This window comes from Lacerta agilis, chromosome Z (genome assembly GCF_009819535.1).
Source record: "Lacerta agilis isolate rLacAgi1 chromosome Z, rLacAgi1.pri, whole genome shotgun sequence".
Lineage (NCBI taxonomy): Eukaryota > Metazoa > Chordata > Lepidosauria > Squamata > Lacertidae > Lacerta > Lacerta agilis.
The window spans coordinates 13,549,327-13,567,737 of NC_046331.1; the positions used below are offsets into that span (position 1 = coordinate 13,549,327).

The 18,411-nt window shown below is 45.4% G+C and overlaps 1 protein-coding gene across 1 annotated transcript in view; it reads left to right on the forward strand.

Moving 5' to 3' along the window:
* The window catches only part of SETX (senataxin), a 52,252-nt gene extending 35,366 nt beyond the window's left edge, over positions 1 to 16,886 (forward strand). The window contains exons 16-25 of the mRNA XM_033137692.1: positions 1,721 to 1,836; positions 3,827 to 3,898; positions 5,068 to 5,220; positions 6,961 to 7,068; positions 8,503 to 8,690; positions 10,410 to 10,502; positions 11,257 to 11,427; positions 12,894 to 12,992; positions 14,353 to 14,440; positions 16,088 to 16,886. Coding sequence (XP_032993583.1) covers positions 1,721 to 1,836; positions 3,827 to 3,898; positions 5,068 to 5,220; positions 6,961 to 7,068; positions 8,503 to 8,690; positions 10,410 to 10,502; positions 11,257 to 11,427; positions 12,894 to 12,992; positions 14,353 to 14,440; positions 16,088 to 16,780 — 1,781 coding nt within the window. The 3' untranslated portion in view covers positions 16,781 to 16,886. The remainder of the gene's footprint in view (positions 1 to 1,720; positions 1,837 to 3,826; positions 3,899 to 5,067; positions 5,221 to 6,960; positions 7,069 to 8,502; positions 8,691 to 10,409; positions 10,503 to 11,256; positions 11,428 to 12,893; positions 12,993 to 14,352; positions 14,441 to 16,087) is intronic.
* The last annotated feature ends 1,525 nt before the right edge of the window (positions 16,887 to 18,411 follow it).

The window sequence follows — 18,411 nt, forward strand, 5'->3', positions numbered from 1 at the left end:
AAACTAAGTAAGTGTGTAACACAGTAAAAGCATATATTTCAAGGAATCACTGTCTATATTATAGCTCTAACAAAGAGCTACATTAGATAGTCATTTATTATACAAACATAAGGGAGTTCAGTAGAAAACAATACTTAGAATCTACTGGACTCCCTTATGTTTGTATATGATGCAACAATGCATCTGATGTGGGATGATGTCAGTCAAATCCAACATTCTAAGGGAGGACCAACTGCCACTTTGTGTCAGTTAGCTTTGGTCTGTTGGTTAGGCTGCTGCTGCTGCTTAAAGATGTGTTAAGAGACTCACTAATATAGTTTATATCTTTTGTTTTGTAACCTAAATATGTACATGAATGAATCTGTCAGCAAATTACTTTACTTTGGTTATTAATCAGATTCATGTGTTTATTTTGAGGGGGATAAGGGGATTGACAATCAAGAAAGGACGAAAGACTCAAACGTGTCAGCAATCCGCTTGTCGTTGTGCAGGTTTAAATAAATAACTTTTAACTCTGCAACTATATTCCCACATCTGATATTGAAGCCATGACATTTTCCAACTGTCTAGGAAATAGTGAGCATTCCAAATCTTTATTCCAATAATTTCTTAAACTCTGCCTATCAAACTTATTTGTTGATAATACATATCTATAAAAAGTAACCCCTGCCTTCTTAGTTTCAAATGAATTATCCAATTGCTCCAAAATCTTGGGTATGTAAGATGTTGTGAAGGCCGCTGGACCAAAGATGTTGTTGCTGCAAGGTATTGCCATTGGGCCACCTCTGACAGATGGTATTTTTCTTTTAGAGCATCGTACATGTAAAATTTGTCTTCCTCATCTATCAGTTGGTTTTTTCCCCATGGCCAATTGTCTCCTGATTAGTTGTTTTAATAGTGAGGTCCAAAAGTTGGTCTCAGTTCTATCTGAAATAGTCTTCCCGGATCATAAGCCCAGAGCAGGAATTAGCTGAGGGGATGAAATCCTGTAACACCACCCTATCCCTCCCATCCTATCCAGGTCTGTAGCCGGAGATTGTTTAATTAAATTTGTTTCTTGGAAATGGTTTGTTAGGCTAAAGTTCACAAAACAAGTAGTTCCTAAGTAACTACTTCTAATGTGGGATTTCTCAAGCCTCTTCCCCGCTCTCTCCATGGGCTGTTCCCAAGATGGCTGTAGCCAAAAGAAAAATAGATTGGTTTGATTTCTCCTGCTCTCTGATTCAGCTGATCTGCCCCTCCCCCAATCTCCGAAAATGGCTTCTGCTGACTAGCAAAGCACAAACAAACAAGAAAGTAAGGAAGTTGGTTGTTTGGCTGTCTGAATCTGCGAAGTGTATGGTAAGGTTTGGGCATAATTCTTTATGTGATGTTTGGTGAATTTTCAGATAGCAAGCATGCAGACAGCAGGACCTGTGTGTATTCTGCCCTTTAGGAAAATTCCTTACAAGTCTTATTTAAAAATAATAAAAATGATGAAGCATCACATAATAAACAACAGCATTTATTATAAGATGGAGGACACCTGGCTTGTCATAGGTGTTAGTCCTGCTTAGAGCAGACCCATTGAAATTAATGGACCTGACCAGCACTAGATAAAAACCTGCAGGAGCATTGAATATCAGTGTGTGAGAGAAAGCATCTTGGTAAGTGACCAACATTCTGTTTCAAAATTGGGATATAAATGACTAAACTAAAAGCACTTGGTTGGATTCCTTAGACCGAGCAGCCCTTGGCAGAGATCAAGATATCTACAGACGAAAAGAAGAGCTGGATCGACAGCTGGACGTTCTTTCTCGCCAGCGTGCTATAGAAAAAACCAAAAGAGTAGACAAGGTACTTGTTTGTTAGCATAGGTAATTGGACTAGGATTAGCACGTCCAAATCAGGCTGTTGAGTAGGCTGGCATTCCAAAACTTGTTTGGACCTGCTTTGCAGTTAAAAGTGTGAAGGCATGGGGGAGGGGGCAAAACGTGGTGGTGTCGTGCTTCACTTGTTCAAGGACGCAGTCTCCAGGAATGGGGGGACTCAAGTAGCAAGGGGGCTGTGCAGAAAAAAATGTTTTTAGTAAGATTTGTTATATATGTTACAACTCCCATCTCTTGCGGGGGCCCAACTAGTGCCAGCGCCTTCCGTCAAGAGTTTGGGTGTAACCTTTGATGCCTCTCTTTCTATGGAGGCACAGGTTGCAATCACAGCAAAGGTGGCATTTTTCCATCTCCGCCGTATTAAGCAGTTGGCCCCCTACCTCTCTCGCCCTGATCTGGCCACAGTGATCCATGCGACGGTCACCTCCAGACTTGACTATTGTAACTCGCTCTACGCGGGGCTGCCCCTAAAGCTGACCCAGAAACTCCAGCGGGTGCAGAATGCCGCGGCGAGGCTCCTTACCGGGTCTTTGCCGCGGGACCACATTCATCCAGTGCTTTACCAGCTGCACTGGCTCCCGGTGGAGTACAGGATCAGGTTTAAGGTGCTGGTTTTGACCTTTAAAGCCCTATGCGGTTTGGGACCCTCGTATTTAAGGGACCGCCTCTCCTGGTATGTCCCATGTAGGACCTTAAGGTCCTCAAGTGATAATCTTTTGGAGGTCCCGAGCAACAAAGACGTTAGGTTGGCCTCAACTAGGGCCAGGGCCTTCTCAATATTGGCCCCGACTTGGTGGAACAGCCTATCACGGGAGACCAGGGCCCTGCGGGATTTGGCATCTTTCCGCAGGGCCTGCAAGACGGAGCTGTTCCACCTGGCCTTTGGGTTGGTTTCTGTTTAATATTTATGCTTCATCTTTTATTGGTGGGTTATTTTGAAATTGAGACCTGCAGTTTTAATTGAATTTTAAATTTGTATTTTAATCTGTTATTTTAAATTGATCGTTTTTATGTTTTTTGTTGTGATTTTAATTGATGTTAGCCGCCCTGAGCCCGGTTCTCTGGCTGGGAAGGGCGGGGTATAAATAAAATTATTATTATTATTATTATTATTATTATTATTATTATTATTATTATTATTATTATTATTATATTGAGTTAGAGCATTGGTCCATCTAGCTCAGCATTGTCTGCTATAACAAGCAGTGGCTGTCCAGGGTTTCCGGCAAGGGTCTCTCCATTGGGGATTGAACTGGGACCCTCTGTGTGCAAAGCAGATGCTCTACCTCTGAAATAAGGTTCCATTCCTCATGGCTCTGAATTATAGCTGACTTAATAGCTGCTCTCCACTGAATCAGATCTCTCTAGTATTATTTACATCAGGGTAGGTAGTGGTTTGTTTGTTTTTTGCCTGGCTAGAATGTGTCCTTGGAGTTTTGCTTTCCTGGATAGCATATTGGGAGAGGGGGTGTAGAATTGAGTCAACTGTACAAAGGGAACAACTTGCATTCATTGCTCCACCCATTACTGACACGTGACCTCTGCAAGCTTGCTCACAAAGGGATGCAGCCATGAGGTTGAAAAAGGTTCCACACCTCTGATCTACACTGACTGGCAGCAGCTTTCCAGGGTTTCAGACAATGGATATTCCTCCCTGGAAATGCTATTGAGGACTGAACTGGAGCGCTTCTGCATGCTTAACAGATACTGCTGCTGAGCTCAGGAAGCTGCCTTATCTTTCATCCATCCAGCTCATTTTCTCAACACTGACAGGCAACAGCTCTCTGGGGTTTCAGACAGGGTTACCTGCCTAGCCCTACCTGGAGATTCCACTGGAGATTGAATCTGGGACCCTCTGCATCCAAAGCAGATGCTCTGCCACTGAACTATGCTCTTCTCCATGCTGGGTTGTTTATGCTTGTTAAAAATAAGAGTGCAACTTTCCCCCTTTCATCCAGATGCGATTGTTGGACCAGGAGATTTGCAGGCTTGGAGAGGAAAGAAAGAGGCTCACTGTTCAACTGAAGAAGGTAACCATTTGATCTCTAAGGTGCTCTTAAAAACAGCCTTTCTCAGTGAACTGCTTTGTTTCATCATGCAAAAAAAAAGTGTTTGTGTCTCAAGTTAGCTCCAGCTAGGATATATCTCTCATTACCGCAGATCACTGATGGTGATGCTGCTCTGTTGCACATCAGTCATGTACCATTAACTCAGCCAAGTCATGGACTTATAAGCATTTTGGGGGGCTCAGAGATCTAGTCCAGTGTCTTGCTTTCTGTTCATCTATTAATGCAGTGTTTTTCAACCACTGTTCCGCGGCACACTAGTGTGCCGCGAGATGTTGTCTGGTGTGCCGCGGGAAAAATTGTGTTTATTTGATTCCTATTCAAGAGAATTACTTTATATATAGTCAATATAGGCACAGAGTTAAATTTTTTAACATTTTCTAATGGTGGTGTGCCTCGTGATTTTTTTCATAAAACAAGTGTGCCCTTGCCCAAAAAAGGTTGAAAAACACTGTATTAATGTGCCAGTCTGAGCCTTGAAAAGCACATCAAATGAAAAGAAGATAGAAGTGTAGCACTCCCTCCCACTTCCTCTTTCAGTTCTACAAGTTGTATGCAACTAAATTTTAATAGGCTCATTATGTTATTAATTGTGTTGGATACAAACTTTTGCACTTTCCAAGGCAGGGGGTAGCTCTCTTCACCACCTTGTGGCACAGAAGGTGGGGCTTAGTGGGCATCGGGAGAAGTGGCACTGTTGTATTCCTGAGTGCCACACTGGTGAACACATATGCCTTCAAATGGACTCTAAGCAGGTATTGGCTGTGTTCATCCTGAGTCATAGGAGCACAGGGAAGCTGTGTTACACTGAGACCATTGGTCTATCTAGGTCAATACTGTCTGCACTGACTGGCAGTGGCTGTTCAGGATTTCAGGCAGGGGGTATCCAAAGCCCTAACTGAAGATACTGGCTAATGAAGCTGCCGCCTTCTGCATTCAAAATCGGTACCCCTCCACAGAGGCCCTTCATTTTAGCATCTAAGCCACTTCTTCCTCTAAAAGGAGCCGAATTCATCTTTAATCACGCACTGAGCATGGACTTGTTATAAAAACAAATCAGGCAGCAGAAAGAAAACTGGGCTCTGTCTGAAAACTAGGTCTTCTTCAAAATTTCTGGCTCTTGTGTTTTCCAGGATTGCGGACGATCGCAAGGCGATATGAAAGCGAACATCATCCTGAAGTCTCACATCATCTGCTGCACGCTGAGCACCAGTGGGAGTAACATGCTGGCATCAGCATTCCGGCGGCAGGGCTGTGACCCTCTGAGCTGCATCATTGTGGATGAAGTTAGTGGGCACTATGGCAGCAAGGGGGTATTCTGGGGAGAGGATGTCATTGGTACCTTTTATGCATCACAGAAACAACCCTGTTCACTTTGGCTGGCTTTGTATTTATTTGATTGTTTATTTCCACCTCTGACACTAAAAGCCCTCAAGGCAGCTTTTTTTGTTCAATGTGATTGATTGATTCTGGAGATATAGGCTGTATTTTCTTCTTCCTATCTTGAGATGTGCATGGTTTGCCTGGGGTTTTTTGTTGGCAGTATCGGTGAGTCAGAGCCTTGCCAGTTTTTCTTCCGTGAAATGGGTATTTTGTGGAGACCATAAGTTTCTTAGATTTCCAAATAGGCCCCTGAGCTCCAAAAGGTTGGGTATCCCTGTTAGTAAACAAAGGATGCTGCCTTATACTGAATGAGACCATTGACCCATCTTGCCTATCCTGACTGGCTGCAGCTCTCCAGGGTTTCAGGCAAGAGTCTCTCCCAGCCCTACCTGGAGATGCCATGGGGATTGAACCTGGGACCTTCTGCAAAGTATGTGGCTTCTGGAGGGCGTCTTGTTGTCTATCCATGAGAGGCCTTAGGCCTCTCTTTCCACCCTTTCTCTGCAGCGTAACAACAGTAAATATACTTTGCCTTTAAGGACTGCTGCTTGTTTCCTCTTTCTCTGACCCTGATCACCACATTGCACAGCCTTTCTTCTGGCAGTAAGGAATTTTTCCTTTTGCAGCTCAGACTAGTGGTTTCTTCATCCCAAAGAGTAGGATCCCCTCTTTGAACCTTCTGCCACTGAAGTATTTCTCAAAGATGCCTAGAGCAGGGGACTTGAGAGTTGCATAGCTTGTTCTTGGTCCCAGAACCCCAATAAATATCAGGAAAGAATTATATTAACGGACATAAGCTGTCAAGCAAGCCGCCGTGTCCCATCTTACAGCCTGGTTGAAGGCAGTCAATCTTGGGCCATGAGCAGGCTCTCCTCCGTCACTCCATTTAGCAAAATCTGACCCTGTCCCCAGCCCCCGTTGTGGCAAGAACAACATGCAGAGTGTTAATTTTCTGTGTGTGCTGAAATTTGAAAATGAGTTTTCCTTTTGGCTTGAGTGCTTTGCACATTTTTGAGGGTGGACATTTTGACTTTGATGCCTAGATAACTTTTTTCCCCAAACTGGCTATCCACCAATCTCAAGTTGAAGCCATCACCACCACTTAAAAAAAACAACAACCTCAACACTTTAAAATTCAGCTGCTGTAATCCAAGAACAAAATAATATTGTTTGTATGTTAACACTTAGCTGTGCAGTTGAGCATTATGTGAAATGGGCTCCCATTTGGGGCTGGTAGGAGTTACAAAACCTTTGATGGGCACTCGCTGGGTTGGAAGGGAAAGCTGAACTAGATCAAAATAACCATACAGGGAAAGCAGAAATACATTTTGAAATGGGAGGCAGACAAATGTTGGAGGGCTAGGAATTTGGGATATGTTTTTTTTTAATGCAAGATCCTCAGGAACCTCTGTGGTTTGGACTGAAGACCCTGGCTTTCCCTCTCCTCCTGAAAACTGGCTCCTGGGAGTCGCAGTGGATGAGCTGCAGATGTGGGGCTGGGGGTGGGAAGGGGGGGGATTTGATGCAAGATGGCTCCTGCAGCAAGATATTAGGATCCATACCTGTGGCTTTTCTGTCATTGCATGGAATACACCTCTCTTCCTGTCACCCCATTCACACTGGTGTGTTTTTCTTCTTAAAAGGCTGCACAGTCTTGTGAGATTGAAAGTCTCATCCCGCTCACTCATGGCTGCAAAAAAATGGTCCTGGTTGGAGATCCAAAGCAGCTTCCTCCCACAGTTAAATCCATGGTGAGTACGGCACAAATTAAGGTGTTTGGTTTATTCCAGGAAAGATGAAGTTGTGCAGCAAAGAGCTGATATTCTGTTTATCTCATGACCCTGTTATTGGCATGAATAAAGTAGACCACCAACAGCTCCTTAATGGCATATTAGCTGTTTCCAGTGACGATGACTGAATTACTTTGCCTGATCAAATGAATCACACAGTTTTGCAGGCTTTTCTGAAATCAGCCCAGACTCCCATTTTGGTAGACAACAGCGCTTTTGGTGGAAGAAAGATTTATGTACCCAAGCACACTGGGATACATTCCAGTGGCAGGTGAGGCAGAGGCAAAGGTGGGTAGGGCCAGTGTTTTAAAAATGCATTTTTAAAATGTATATCAAGAAATATTCCCATAGCAGTAGCCTTTGAGAGACTTTTGCTCCTCAAGCACCACTAATTCTCTTAGTTCTGATGCGCTGCGGAGAATGTCAGAAGAGGGGAGGTGTTCCTGCACTCTTTTTCTTTTGTCATCTTCCCCACTTTCAAGTATATAAAAAGTAGGGTTATTTCATGGGACTGTTAATTTCCCAAGCCTTTTAGGTAGCTCAAGAGAGCTCATTCATTCATAATCTCTACTTCAAACATCTCTTCCCTGCCATGAACCTATCCCTGCCTCATTCCCTCCCCTCCCAATCTGAAAAATGGGCATAGTAGTACTGATTTGCCTTTATAGGTGGTAAGGATTAACACAAAGTACTGGTAATGTACATGGGACACTTTGAGCCCTCTAAATCAGTGTTTTTCAACCACTGTTCCGCGGCACACTAGTGTGCCGCGAGATGTTGCCTGGTGTGCCGTGGGAAAAATTTGTTTATTTGATTCCTATTCAAGAGAATTACTTTATATATAGTCAATATAGGCACAGAGTTAAATTTTTTAACATTTTCTAATGGTGGTGTGCCTCGTGATTTTTTTCATGAAACAAGTGTGCCTTTGCCCAAAAAAGGTTGAAAAACACTGCTCTAAATCACTGTAAATGTTAAACTGTAAACTAATACTGATCTCCAAGCCCTCATGTCTATGTACCCAAAATGGGCAGCTATGCACAAAAAAATGCAGCTTGCAGCAGCCATGCAGAAAATGCAACAGCCATACACGAGACGGAGGTATCAGCAGACTTGGTTTGGCCTCTCAGTTTGCAGAAGTACAAAAATATGGGTGGGGTGGACCTAATGTTGTTTCTTCCAAAAACAGCCCAGTGAGAACTGAGTGTGCCAGTGCCCATGAAATATTGGCTCACTCTTGGAGAGGGAAAAGACAAAAAAAACCCAGAGGGTGTGGAGTTAGCTGTATACCCTGAGCAATTTCACATGGCAACCTCTTGTTCTTTAGTTGCTGCCTCCACCTGACTCACCCACTGAAAGTCTCATTCTTCCTCCTCTCTTGCTTCTTTCCCGCAGAAAGCTGAGGAGTACGGCTACGGGCAGTCTCTGATGGAGCGGTTGTGCCGACTGTTGAATGGGCAGCTTGAGGAGAAAGTCATTGACAGGCTTCCAGTCCTGCGCTTGACCACTCAGTACAGGATGCACCCCGAGATCTGCCTTTTCCCTTCTAACTATGTCTATGACCGTGCCCTGAAAACTGATGGGTGCGTAGTCATCTTTTTGTTACTATCTTGCCTCAAGTCAACAGATGTTGCAGAAGAAGTTGACCTGAACATGGGCAAAGGTTCCACTCTACCCTGAATTTTTCAGAACCCCCAAGTGCAGTGATGGGTTGGCTGTGCTCTCCAGATGTTGCTGGAGTCCATCAGCCAGCAGGGCCAGTGGTCAGGGATGGGGGGGACTTGTAGTCTGGCAACACCTGGACATCATATCCAGTGTGTGTGTGTGTATGAGAGGGGGGGGGATACACTTGCTCAGGCACTACAGGTAAGTACTCAGGTGAGTGAAAATTCTGCACATGATCATAGGCATCCATCCTGACTCCTTCTGGCAACTTGATTTGATACTTAAACAATAATAGTCTTTCTTTCTAACCATTTCTGAAATGTTACTCTTGAATTATGTGCTTTTGATACTTGACTGGATTTGTATAGTGGCAAGTAGCTATATTTATGCCAAGTTGCTGCTGCTGCTGAGCTTTTTTTAAAATAAAATAAAATAAAATAAAATTTTGTGCCCATGAAATTCAAATTCTGTGTCAGGAAAAGCTGGTTTCCGTGACATGCATGAATTGTGCATATGACTCACAAATTGTTTTTGTAATTTATCTTACTTAGCACAATTTCTTAGCTGGGTTTTCTGTTGCTACGGGGAAAGACAAAGGCACTCCAGAAACCTTGTTCTGACTTCCTTTTTGCTCCTGGGGGCTTTGGCAGGCATTGCCTTTGTGCTTTCAGGCATGTCTTTGGAGCATTAAGGCTTGAAACAACTTATTTTTACTGAATGCAAGTTAAAATTATCAGGAAGTTGGATTTCACACCCAGTATCATGTTCTGTAGTCCTGCAGAATCTCAGCATGCCAACAGCACTGAAAACAGCTGTCATGCCTTGTTGTCTCTGTAGAACTGGGTGATTCTTTGGAATCTGTGACACCGCATTTAGGATTAAGTGCACCCAAAAGATTTAATCATATGAGGCACAGTTGCTTAAACTTTTTTGTTTTCAAGCAATCCAGACTATGTGGCAAAGGGGGTGATGCTTTTCAAAGGGCAGGGAGACAGGATACTGTAGAAACAGGGAATGAGAGTCTTGGGGAAGAACCAGGATGCTAAAGTCTCAAACCCTAACTACTGAAAGAACTTATCAGAGTCCCATAGACTTTCTGAGCCTTCACCAGGGAAAATCTGTGTAAGCCTTTGTATTTTTTCACCCTTCCACTGCTAATCTCTGCCTGTGATTGTCATACTTTTGGAATGTTTCCCTGCAAGTAGAAAACTAGGACATCGGGGAGAGCAGTTTCAATCACCCCCACCTCCTTAGCTAGGGGGTGGTAAGGTGGGCCCCCATAGTCGATGGGGGAGGGACGTAAAATCGCCTTTAAAAAGTCCATAAATATAAATATCAATTATTGCCTCATAAGAAATGGTTTTAAATAGAGGGTGAATTGAATGGGTTGGGGGGGGGGTTGGAGGAGAGGCAGAAAGAAGAGCTAATTTATCTGTGGCTAGGGCGCACAATCTGGATAGTTCTGCCAGTGGCACAAGATCACCTAGCTACGGCTCTGCTGACATGCTAGTTTTCTTCAGGTGATGAATATCATGTGAATGGACAGCGTCTCCTCCAGGAGTAAATAATTTAGCCAATTGACTTTGGACACTGTTTTTAAAAGCTATTACATGGTGACTATTCTCATGGCATTATAGGCGGACAGAAGAGAACCGATTCTCTATGGATTGGCCCTTCCTACCGTACCTCCTCTTTGATGTTTTGGATGCCCAGGAGAAACGGGAGAGCGAGTAAGATATTCATTTATTTTCTTGTTAAATGTGTAGTCCGCTTTTTTCACGGTAGCTAGCAGCAGTGAAATAAAAAAGCAAAATACAAAATAAACAAATTCAAGTAAAAACCAAATCAAATGAAACATTATTGATTTGTTTTATTATATTTGTTGGCTGCTTTTTACACAAACAAGTCTCAAACCAATTTAACAGATTAAAAAACAAATAAGACTAAAAACCTTCAAAAAACAAAATGCATAATTTTATAAACTTCTGCTGCATTGCCATTTCTCTAAAGTAAGAAGTCCCAAATGCTGCAACTTTCCTTATAGGGAGAGTTGTTGCATCCCCTTCATCGTTTGGGTTGCCCTTTTCTGAGCCTGGCTCATGGCCCCCTTAGTCCAGCATCCTGTCCTCACAGAAGCCAAACAGATGCCCCACTGGAAAGCCTGCAGCAGTCTCAAACTGGTCTTTCCCACTGTCTGCTACAGCAAGAGCAGGTGACAGTTTTGCAGCCATGTCCTCCTTCACTGCTGGCAAAGAGTTTTGAGAGCTACCTTGTTTCAGAGTTGGGGAGAACCATTAAGTTTGAAGTCATCTTTTAGGTCACCTAGCCAGATCCATGTTGGGGCAGGGTATGTCCCCCAATCCCCCCTCTAAGAGAAACAAGTCAGCCTGTGCTGACTTTTAACCTGAGGCACTCATCCATCTACAAGGCCTTCCACTCATCCTTTTCTCCCTCCTCCCTTCTTTTTACTTCTTTCTTGTTCAGTTCCTTCATCAATCTCCAGGAAGTGAAACTGGTCGTAGAATTAATGAAGTTAATTACAAAAATGAAGAAAGGCATCAACTCTCGTAACATTGGGATCATCACCCCATACAGTGCTCAGAAAAGAAGGATCTTGAGCGAGCTGGAGAAAGAGTTTGAAAGAGAAGAAAAGAGGTAGAAGCTTTGCAAGCCTTGAGTGATCAGGGAATTATGGGAATTTGAGTCCCTCAAGCAGAAGATGGAAGAATTCCTCTATGGAGAAAAGGCATTCCCTCAGGGAAAAGGGAGGATGCTTCTCAGATCAGAGCTGGGAAACCTGTGCCCCTCTCAATGCTGCTGGACTCCCAACAGCCCCAGTCAGGATGGCCTATTGGGGGGTGGGGGATACTGTCCAGCACCACCTGGAGGGCCAGGGTTTTCCCATCCCTGTGGTGTACAAAAGTGCAGTAGTCTGTCCATAATCTCCCTGCTGAATGAAGCCAAGGGTCCAGCTTATTTATTCATTGTGTTTATATCCAAGGAGCTCAAGGTGCTGTACATGGTTCTCCCTCTCCTCATTTAATTCCCACAACCGCCCTGTGAGGTAGGCTGGGCTGAGAGGCAGTGACTGGCCCAAGGCTGCCCACTTTCATGGCTGAGCAGGGATTTGAGGCCTGGTCTCCCAGCTCCTAGTCCAACACTCCAGCCACTACACCTCACTGCCTCCAGATGCTTCTAGGAAACCCACAAGCTGGGCACCTCTTCTTCAGAAGTGGACTGCTTCTGCATGTGGAGATTGCACACTCCTTGCAGCCGCAGACAAGCCTCTCCTCAACTCACCATCTCCCCTGCTCTCTGGAACACCTGACCAATGACCTTCACTCCTTCATCTCCACCACCATCAGTGGCCGGAAGGCCTCCTATTCCTTTGAACAACTCCCATGATACTTCCTTGCTGAACCTTTGTGTCTGGAACTCCCTCTCCAAGAATACTTGCAATGTTCCATAATTCTCCCTATCTTCCTTCCCTCATGTGGCTGGTGAGGCCTTTCATTTGAGGCTTTCCCTGCTGTTGAAGTACACTTCGGCAGTCATCCCTTGCTGGACTTGCCTGCACTTACTTCATAAAATAAAAACTTTCCTCCCTCTGTTTCCCAAATGTACAGTGTAGGCTCCCTGGGGCAGGGACCTCTCTTCTTGGATGACAGTAAAGCTAGGGCTGCTGTATGTCTGGATTTTACCAGACATTACCAGGATTTCAAAGGCGGAATTGACATCTGGGGGATTTCTGAAAGGCAGTCTTTAGTCCTGGATCTTTCTGAAATACGGCAACCCTAGAAAATGTATGTAGACAAAAATACCGCCCCCCCCCAAAAAAAACCTCATTTCTTTATGCAGCAGCTGTGTGTGAAATACAGAATATGTTCTCATTTTAGAGGTGGGCCAAGTGATGTGCCGCAGCCCATTCAGTGACTCTGGTAATCTTCTCTCCGCCCCTCCCTCCCTCTCCACACACATAATGAGAAGTGCAGAGTTTTCTTCTGATGTCATAAACGTGTGGCTTGTTTCCTTCTTAGTTTCACCTCTGTTTTCGGGAGGCAGTACTAGTAAAAAGAAATGCGTTGAATAGCTCTGTACAACAAAATGCCTTCCTTTTTCAGCGTTGCAGAAGTCGACACTGTGGATGGGTTCCAGGGCCGTGAGAAGGACTGCATCATTGTCACCTGTGTTAGAGCGAAAAGCACGCAAGGGTCAATTGGGTAAGGCTTTGCCTTTTGAGGTGTCAACTGGGGTGCCTCTGCCGGCAATTCTAGGGCTCGGGTGCAATCCTTGGGGTGGTCAAGTGTGTGGGGCATTGAGCCCCCTGTTGGTCTCTGTCCGCATTCTTGCAGCTACCTGTGATGCCCATAAGGGAATTCAGGAGAGGAGAGGTTTGTGGTCCCACAATATTCTTTGCAGGGAGTGAGGGCAGGCCAAGGCCATGTGAGCTTCATCACTGCAGCTCTCTTACTCCAATGAACTTCCAATTCCTGACGCTGGCAAAATGGCTTCTCTGTGAGGGAGCTTCCTCTGTGTCTCGCTGGGGGAGAGGGGAAATGGAGCAGCAAACCCCTGTCCTCCCTGGCAGGCAAGGGGTTTGGTGCTGTCAGATGTGACCTGGCAGAATTGTTGGCTCCACAGAGGGCTGATGGGGTGAAATCGGGCAAACAGGGCTGCACTTCTTTTGGTTTTCCTTTACAGGTTTGGTTTTTTCCTGATTATTATTATTATTATTATTATTTGAGAAGGAGAAGAAGGTCACAGTTGCGCTAATGGTGCCTTTCTGTTTTGCAAGTCACCTTTGAAACGAATAAAATATTCAGGCACAGTCTTGAAATATTAACGAGAGAGTTTTCACTTGAATCACAACAAATAATATTAATCCGCCAATGGTTTGTACTGCAGGGGTGGGTGGGTGGGTGGCTAAGGTCTAAATCTGGTTCCCACCACCAGTCCACTTCCTTTCCACGTGGGGGTGTGGGGTGTGGAAGGGTGCTCTGTGCTTGGAAGCCACATGGTGGGGGGAGCGGGGAGCGGAAATTGCAAAAGCAGATCATGGACTGACTTCTAAGATTTATGCCCCAAGCTTCTCACTTTGCTCTGAAGTGATGTCCAATAAAGGATGCATCCAAGGAACAATTAAATTAAATGATAATTAAAGCTATCAATAAACAACCATTTTGAATGTTTTAAACTATAATCTTAAAAGGTATTTCATAAAAAACCTATGGGGGAGGCAGAGAGAAGCTAAAATATTGCAAAGCAATGGGAAAAACCCATGTATAAATGAATATCACTAATAAATATTCACCACTAATAAAACTGATCAAAATCAGGGCCTCCAATGAAAAATGTAAAGCAGAAATATGGCAGCAGGGGGTTGTCTCTACTCGGAGGAGGCCCGTTGAAATTATACATAGACATGCCTGCAACCTTTTAGTGGTGCACTTACAAATGCATTTCTAAGGCCCCTGAAACTCCAGCAGGGATTTAGTTCACCCCACTGTGGTCAGCTAGGAGGACAGGGGGCACTGCCCACCCTGAGCCAGCTTCACCTGTGGATTGTTTTGCCTTCTCCAGGTTCCTGAAGAGTCTGCAGCGTCTGAATGTCACCCTCACCCGAGCCAAGTTCAGCCTCTTCATCCTTGGACACCTGCAGACGCTCATGGTACGTGGAAGAAGGCATAAAGTCTCTCTCTGGATATATACAGTTACAGGTATATACCGTTACAGGTATATACGTCTGGATATATACGTCAGCCCTCCTTGTAGAGAAAAGCGGGACTTGGAGGGCCAGTGGTGGTGCCCTGGCAGTGTGTGGAGCTTGGCTCAAGGGTCCCTGGGTTTAGACACCCCCCCCCACTCTCCCATCGCCTCCCCAAGCCATAAGTCAAGCCTACTTCATAGGGTTGTTTGGAGGAGCAGGGTGCCAACAGGCCCAGTATGATGTATCTATAGGTGGTGCCCTCCGCCTGCCCTTGAAAAGGGGGCACAGATCTGCTGCTCTGGCTGTGGCAGGTGAGAGCTGTGGGCTGCTGGACTGCAACTCCCATCACTCCTGACCATTGAACACTGTAGTTTTTCATGCAAGGCCAAACATGGCATTTCTGGGAGGTGGCTGGAAGGTTGTTTGTGAGTTACCGTAAGGGCCGGGGGTCCTGCAGCTCTGCAGATGTGCGACGGACAGCAGCCCCACCGGCCTGCCCAATGGTGAGGGGTGTGAGAGATGGGGTTCAGCACCTTCTGCAGGGCCACAAAAGTTCCCCACTGCTTTCTCTGTGCTAGAATGCCAGCTGTGTGCAGGGCAGCGTTGATTCCCAGCAGAGAAAGGGATGCCGTTCTCTGCCATGCCGGTTGCCTCTGTCCCATCAGATTCCTGTCCTGCCAGTTTTCTCCCAGGGAGGCGCTTGGGATGGGAGTGAGCCCAGTCAGGGGAAAAAGCAGGTGGCACAGGGGACTCCCCTCTTTCCATCCTACCGCTTTCCTGCATGAGGTCACAATTACAGTACAGTACTCCCATATGAGCGCAAAGTCGTCATATGGTCCTTTTTTCCAGCCTTGTACTGCAATGACTTTGCCACTAGAGGGCCTCCAATCCAGGTTTGTCCATTGGAAGTCCTGGCAGTGATGGTTTGCTCCTGTAAAGTTTAGAGTTGTGAATGGATTCCTATTAAACACTCGTTTCCCTGCTGCTGCTGCTGCTGCTGCTGCTGCTGCTGCTGCTGCTGCTGCTTGTTTTGTACCGGTAACTGCAGTGAGGAGGGAAGGATCCTTATAGCCCGAGTACGGGCATATTGGAGGGATCCTCTGTTGTGTGCTCACAAACCACTGTTTACCAGTGGGTGCAATCCAGAGGAAGTTTGTCCTCATTTCTCCTGACACCCATTATTAGTGGTCTCTAGCGTTTTAGATTAATTCAGCCAGCCTTAGAGGAAGGGTGAAGAACACTTTTCAGGCTAAGGAAGGCTCCCATTTCCCCCAACTGAAAGCTGTTGAGAGGTGCACTCCAAAAGCAAGGGAAGCCCAAGACCCACACAGCCAGACTCCCACTTTCCTGCATTGCAGCAGAGAAGCTAGAATGGTCTTCTAAGCAGCAGGCAATGGGGTTGAGAAGAAGTTGAAGGTTGGCAGGCCAGCTGGGAACACTAGGGGGCTGCCAGGTTCCCCGTCCCTGCCTGAGAGGGAAAGAGAACTGGGATCGAGTTACAACAGCTTCTAGTATGAGGCATCAGATTAATTTCCCCCAGTTTATAAACCACCACTATCCCCAAATCGTAAGAATTTGTTTTGTAAAAAAGAAAATTTCATTTCGTAGGAAAATAAAGATTGGAACGCATTGATTCAGGATGCTCAGAAAAGAGGCTCCATCATCAAGACCTCCAGTACCAAGTGCAACAGTATTCCTTGCTATGCAAGTGGTGCTAAGATGATCCTGAAGCCCATGCCAGTGCAGCAGAGTCTGGTGAGAGCTGCAGTTGGGCAGGTGACCATGGTGGCCACATCGGGTGAAGCTCCTGCACAACATCCCCAGCCATCATCTTCTGGTGCTCCTGCTCCAGTGAGCAGTGGGGCATCTCCTATGCCAGTCCAGCAGAGTCTGGTGGGAGCCAGATTTAGGCAGCTGACCCTGGCGACCATATTGCGTAAAGTTTCTGCACAGCATCCCCAGCTATCATCTTCTGGTGCTCCTGCTCCAGGGAGCAGTGAGGTATCTTTTTCGCTAACCCTGGAAAGTCTGGTGAGAGCCAGAAATGGGCCGCTGGCCATGTTGGGTAAAGCTCCTGAACAACATCCCCAGCCATCATCTTCTGGTGCTCCTGCTCTAGGGAACAGTGGGGTACATCTGATGTCAGCATCTGGGGACTCCAGTTCCTCAAACCCACAGGCTACATCTCAGAATAGGCCAAGAGATCCGCGGCTGGCCAAGAGGGCAGAGGAAGGAATCAGAAGGAGCCCCACTGAGAGCCGTAGCCCCACGGATCCCAAACGACGGAAGACAACAGAGTAGCCCTACCTGTATAAGCAAGAACTCTTATTGTGGCTGCTCCATAGCCTTTTCCTGTATTGCCAGCTTTCTGGTTGGTTCCCTGATTCCTGTAAGATAATGTTTTTTGTTTGTTTAATATATTTTTAATAAACTTCTTCTTTGATAGTAATACAATATATTGAGTCTCTTGTTTTCAAGTCATAAAACCATTCAAACAAATGAGTTGTATCCGGAGTGAGACATTACTGTTATTGACAAAAAGCTTGAAATAAATTAAGGTCTTATATATATATATAATAACTGTTCATCAATGTACAAAGCAGACACGTATACAAGTGTATGGGCCAAATGTGTAAAGCAGCACAGGAAGACAGGCCTCAAAACCATTTTGACTCCCAAACTGACAAAATGTTTCTCTGCAAGCAGGGAGGGGGTGAGAGAACCTCCCCATTTTCTCAGGAATTAAAATGATTACCATCTCAAAGGAATGGCCAGGCTACTAATCAGGAAGGGCAATGCCTCTGTTATTTTCCACCCTCCCTTCTCCAGGTGGGCGGGGTTTGCGGCACTGAGCGGGGGTCACCTGGGTGGGTGCCATCCACCAGCTTAGAACCCCAAAGTTGAAATTGTTAATTTGGGGTTCTCATCAGCTGTATGCCATAATCATCACAATTATAACAAATAAAGGCTTGACATATCTCGCTTTGCATGTCATGAGTCTATCTCATATATTAGTTTCACCTTTTAAGTTGAATTACTGAAAGAAATGAACCTTTCCACGATATTCTAATTTTTCGAGTTTCACCTGTATTATTTTTTTGGGAGTGGTCATGGACTACAGGGTGGGCAATTTTCAAAGTCCTTATAGGGGCTTGCACACATTTGTTGAAGGTCTCTCTTGCCTCCTTGCAAGGAGAGGGAACTCTGCTGCAACAGAAAGATAAGGATCTGCCTTGCTTTCACTGCATCCTGCCTCCATCCACTCATCTCTGACCAATCATGGACCTTGGGGAGTAGGGCAGCAAAAGCTAACCCCACCTATTTTTCTATAACAACAGACATGTATTGAATCATAGAATCACAGAGTTGGAACAGACCCCCAACGGTCATCTAGCACAGCCCCCTGCAATAAAAGAATCTCAACTAAAGCACCCATGACACATAGCCATCCAATCTCTGCTTTAAAAACTTCCAGTGAAGGAGAGTCCTGAGAGACCCTTCTGCTGTCAACAGCTCTTACTGTCCGTTTTCTTGATAAAAAAAGAAAAAGCGAACAATTAATAAATAAAGCAAACGAATCTGAAGTAGACCCCTTCTGAGTGAGTTTGGTGGTAAATATATTGCAGGAGGCGTGGGGAAGCTTTGGTCCTCCAGATGCTGATGAACTACAACTCCCATGATCACCTGCCCCTGCTTGTTGGGCGCTGCTGTAGTCCAATCAGCTGCCAGAAGGCCGAAGGTTCCCCCGTCCCTTCCTCGAATAAAACCTCTGTTTACCGTTAGTTACCCAAGCATCCCGCATTAACATCCCGCCACATCCGCTTAGCAACCCCTGTTATTCCACGCCGCCCTCACTAGAGGGCGCTGTCCACCGTCCCTTCCTTTCTGTCCCGTCCTTTTCCTCAGGAACCAGCTCGACAGAGCTTGCGTTT